This window comes from Phacochoerus africanus, chromosome 2 (assembly GCF_016906955.1).
Source record: "Phacochoerus africanus isolate WHEZ1 chromosome 2, ROS_Pafr_v1, whole genome shotgun sequence".
Classification (NCBI taxonomy): domain Eukaryota; kingdom Metazoa; phylum Chordata; class Mammalia; order Artiodactyla; family Suidae; genus Phacochoerus; species Phacochoerus africanus.
The window spans coordinates 118,503,287-118,506,964 of NC_062545.1; the positions used below are offsets into that span (position 1 = coordinate 118,503,287).

At 42.6% G+C, this 3,678-nt stretch overlaps 1 protein-coding gene across 1 annotated transcript; it reads left to right on the forward strand.

The window, feature by feature from the left end:
- The first annotated feature begins 13 nt into the window (after positions 1–13).
- Positions 14–2,741, forward strand: PIGBOS1 (PIGB opposite strand 1). Its single transcript, XM_047766302.1, has 2 exons — positions 14–282; positions 2,371–2,741. The coding sequence occupies exon 2, from the start codon at positions 2,452–2,454 to the stop codon at positions 2,614–2,616; it is 165 nt and encodes a 54-aa protein (XP_047622258.1). The 5' UTR covers positions 14–282; positions 2,371–2,451; the 3' UTR covers positions 2,617–2,741.
- Positions 2,742–3,678: the final 937 nt, after the last annotated feature.

The window sequence follows — 3,678 nt, forward strand, 5'->3', positions numbered from 1 at the left end:
CCGCGGAGGTAGTCGGGAAAAGGCAACTTCGTCACGCCCACCCCCGAAGGGTCTCCGCCGCCTGGTGCTGCAGGTTTGGTGCGCACCTACACGGTTCGGTTTGTCCGGGGCCTCCCCTGCGCTTTCCTTTCCACATTTCCTTCTCGAGGGATTGTTGCTCTCCTTTGGCTTTGTGATCTCTGCCCCAGAGGTCCGGAAACTGCTGGAACGAGCCGGATCTCACCTCTTCAGGGGCAGGCAAGAGGCAGCGCGGAGCCAGACCGGAACGATTGGAGGTGTCTGGTAATGATAATAGTAGTAAAAGTTACAAACCTAAATGTTGGGGTAACACTGCACCATTTGGGTGATCTCACAATAATGTAGGCAGGGTGGGGGTAATTAAGCATCTTGTACAGATGTGGAAAATGAAGCCCTAAAAGCTTAAAGGGCTTGGTCAGGGTCACTTCGCGAACTAGTGACAGAAAGGGAACCTTCCCGTTTATGTGTTTAATTGTCTATTTCCTAGGAGCTGACTTGCTAATGTCTCCTTTTCTTATACTTAGCAGCCTTTGGGGGAAAGCATGTTGGTGAAGGTGTCATTAGTTTTTTGTTTGTTTTAATGGTGGCAGCCGTGGCTTAGGGCTTATGAAAGTTCCTGGCCTGGGAGCCTGTGACCTACGCTGTGACCTATGCTGAATTCTTTAACCGACTGCACTGGGCAGGGATCGAACCCAAATCTACGCAGCTACCCTGGCTCTTGCAGTTGGATTTTCAATTCACTGTGCTATGGCAGGAACTCAAGTTGCTGTTTGTTAATGTAGAGTCCAGGAGAGAAAACAGTCATTTCTTTCTCAGGTTAAATTATAATTTTAGGGAGTTCTCGTGGTGGCTCAGCGGTGAGTATCCTGACTAGTATCCATGAGGACGAGGGTTGTATCCCTGGCCTGGCTCAGTGGGTTAAGGATCCTGTGTTGCCACAAGCTGTGCCGTAGGTCGCAAACGCAGCTCTGATCTGGCGTTGCCGTAGCTGCAGACAAGCAGTTGCAGCTCCATTTCCACCCCAGCCTGGGAACTTCCATATGCGGGGTGCGACCCTAAAAAGACTACCCCCCATTACAATTTTAGCGATATATTGAGGGCAGGCTAGTTTTTAGTACCAATTCTGCAGCTCTTGATTTTCGTGGGAGTGGGGGTGTATGCTGGTTTAGAAGGCTGTGAGGCTGTGAAATATAGTAAAGAAAAAAATGTAAATTCTTTGCTTTCCTTATTCATAAAATCTACCTAGTGTCTCCTGAAACTATAGAACTTCTCAGAAACTATCAGTTGATTATAGGAGTATAATTTTCCAAGAAGTATAGAGTCTTAACTCCTCAGTTATTAAAAATAAAACCAGGCAAGTCTTCTCACTCCATCGTGCATCTGCTCTGAGGTCCGCTGGGGACCGCATGATCTGGGTTATGTCTGCGACCCACACCACAGCTCATGGCAAGACCGGATCCCCAGCCCACTGAGCAAGGCCAGGAATTGAACCCTCATCCTCATGGATCCTAGTGGGTTCCTTAACTGCTGAGCCACAAAGGGAACTCCTCTTCATTATATTTTTGTCAAAAAAGGATGGCAAATGATTTACAGGTGATGTCAATATTACATACTAAAGCATCAAAGGGAAATAAAGAGTCTTTTGGCTTGTTTTTTTTGAAGTTGTGTTTTTAATCATACACATTGCCAAAACCCATGAAATAGTAAAGAAGGGCTGATAATGAAAAGTAACAGTTCTTTCTCCAACTTCCAGATCGGATTGGCAATCACTTTTAACTTTTGGCGGTGGGGAGGGGGTTGTTTCTTTTAGTAGTTGGGATATTTCTTTGAAGGGATAAGAAGTGTGCTTCTCCCCTCCCTCGCATTTTTGCTGTTTAAAAAGTTATCCATTTAAAACTACTGAAAATATTTTATAATAAGATTTAGGCTTGGAGTTCCCATTGTAGCTCAGTGGTTAACGAATCCAACTAGGAACCACGAGGTTGCGGGTTCAATCCCTGGCCTTGCTCAGTGGGTTGAGGATCTCGCATTGCTGTGGCTGTGGCCTAGGCTGGTGGCTACAGCTCCGATTAGACCCCTAGTGTGGGAACCTCCATTTGCCTCTGGCGCGGGCCTATAAAGACAAAAACACAGGAAATAAAAAAGTTTGTAACAGGATTTAGGCTTGTCTTACACCATCCTGTCTCTTCTCACATTCCCTATGTATTTATATTCCTATTTTAGTTGTATCAGTAAGCAGTATTTACATATTATGACAAAAATACTATTCATGCAGGAGCAAAGTGACATGAAGTCTTTAAAAAGGATACTGTGCTAAGTTATTGTTTTGCTTCCTATTTTCTTTGTATACAGATGCGGAGAGATTTCCTGGATTTGGCGTGATTTTTTTTTTCCCCCAAACCTCCTTTGCACCGTGTGGTGTTTGTTGAAGAAATGTTTGGGAGGTTGACTTTTCCACAACTACTTTTTGCTAGCATCCTTGGAATTGCTGGAGGAATATATATTTATCAACCAATATTTGAACAGTATTCCAGAGATCAGAAGGAATTAAAAGAAAAGTTGAAATTGGCACAAGACTCAGAAGAGAAGAAAAATTAATACTACATGGAGTTGAAGTGTACTTGTTTAAAGTTCCATTGAAATTATATATTGACTATAACCGAGTAAAAGTTTCTGAAATAATTTTAAATGTAAATAAATCATACATAATGATTTTAAAATGATTTTTTAAACTCACATTGTCAGTTTTAATGTTTACTGTACTTTTATTTGACATTTTATGTCTTTTCACCAGGAGAGATTAGTAATTTCATTTTAAGCCAAAATGGATGTCTTAGGGAATATTTTATTTCCAAGTCAAGGCTTATTTTTTTGGGAATGTGGCGTATACATTGGCAGTCTAGACTATGTTTATAAAATAGCTGAGAATGGTGTTTACAGTAGTGTTTATAGATGAAGTGAACCAAATTTACTATCTCAGTTAGAATGGCCCAACTAGCCTACAGTTAGACTGCTTTACTAATCTGTAGTCTTTTAGTCCCAGCCCTTTCTCGGGACTGGGATTGGAGGAGTAATTTTTGCAGGGCCCAGAGAACTGAATTGAATGGAGGTATAGAGATGCACTACCCCTAGGCCCTTCAAATCTTTGAAGGTGGCATTAATATCTGCAATTCTTCCCATGAATTGCATTTAATTTACTGTTTTAGCCAGGGAAAGCAGAATCAGGGGCTTTCAGTTGGTCCTTTCTATGATGAGGATTTAGTATGGACTGAATACCCCCTCCCTCCCCCCGTTTATATATTAGAGCTCTAATCCCCAATGTGAAGGTATTTGGAGGTAGATCCTTTGGGAGGTCATTAGGTCAGGAGGGTGAAGTCCTTATCAGTGGAATTAGTGCCCTTATAAGAAAAGGTGCAAGAGAGATGATTTCATTTTTGCCCATGTGAGGATTCAGCAAAAAGGTGGCTGTCTGCAAATCTGGAAGGGGACCTTCTCGTCACACACTGAATCTATCAGCACCTTGATCTTGGACACCTCAGCCTTCAGAACTGTGAGAAATAAGTATTTGATGTTTAAACCACTCATTTGATGGTATTTTTTTTTGTTCGTTTGGCTGCACCCCCAGCATATGGAAATTCCCAGGCCAGGGATTGAGCCCTG

Coding starts and splice junctions, on each gene's coding strand:
- PIGBOS1 (XM_047766302.1), top strand. CDS start 2,452: ATGTTTGGGAGGTTGACTTTTCCACAACTACTTTTTGCTAGCATCCTT.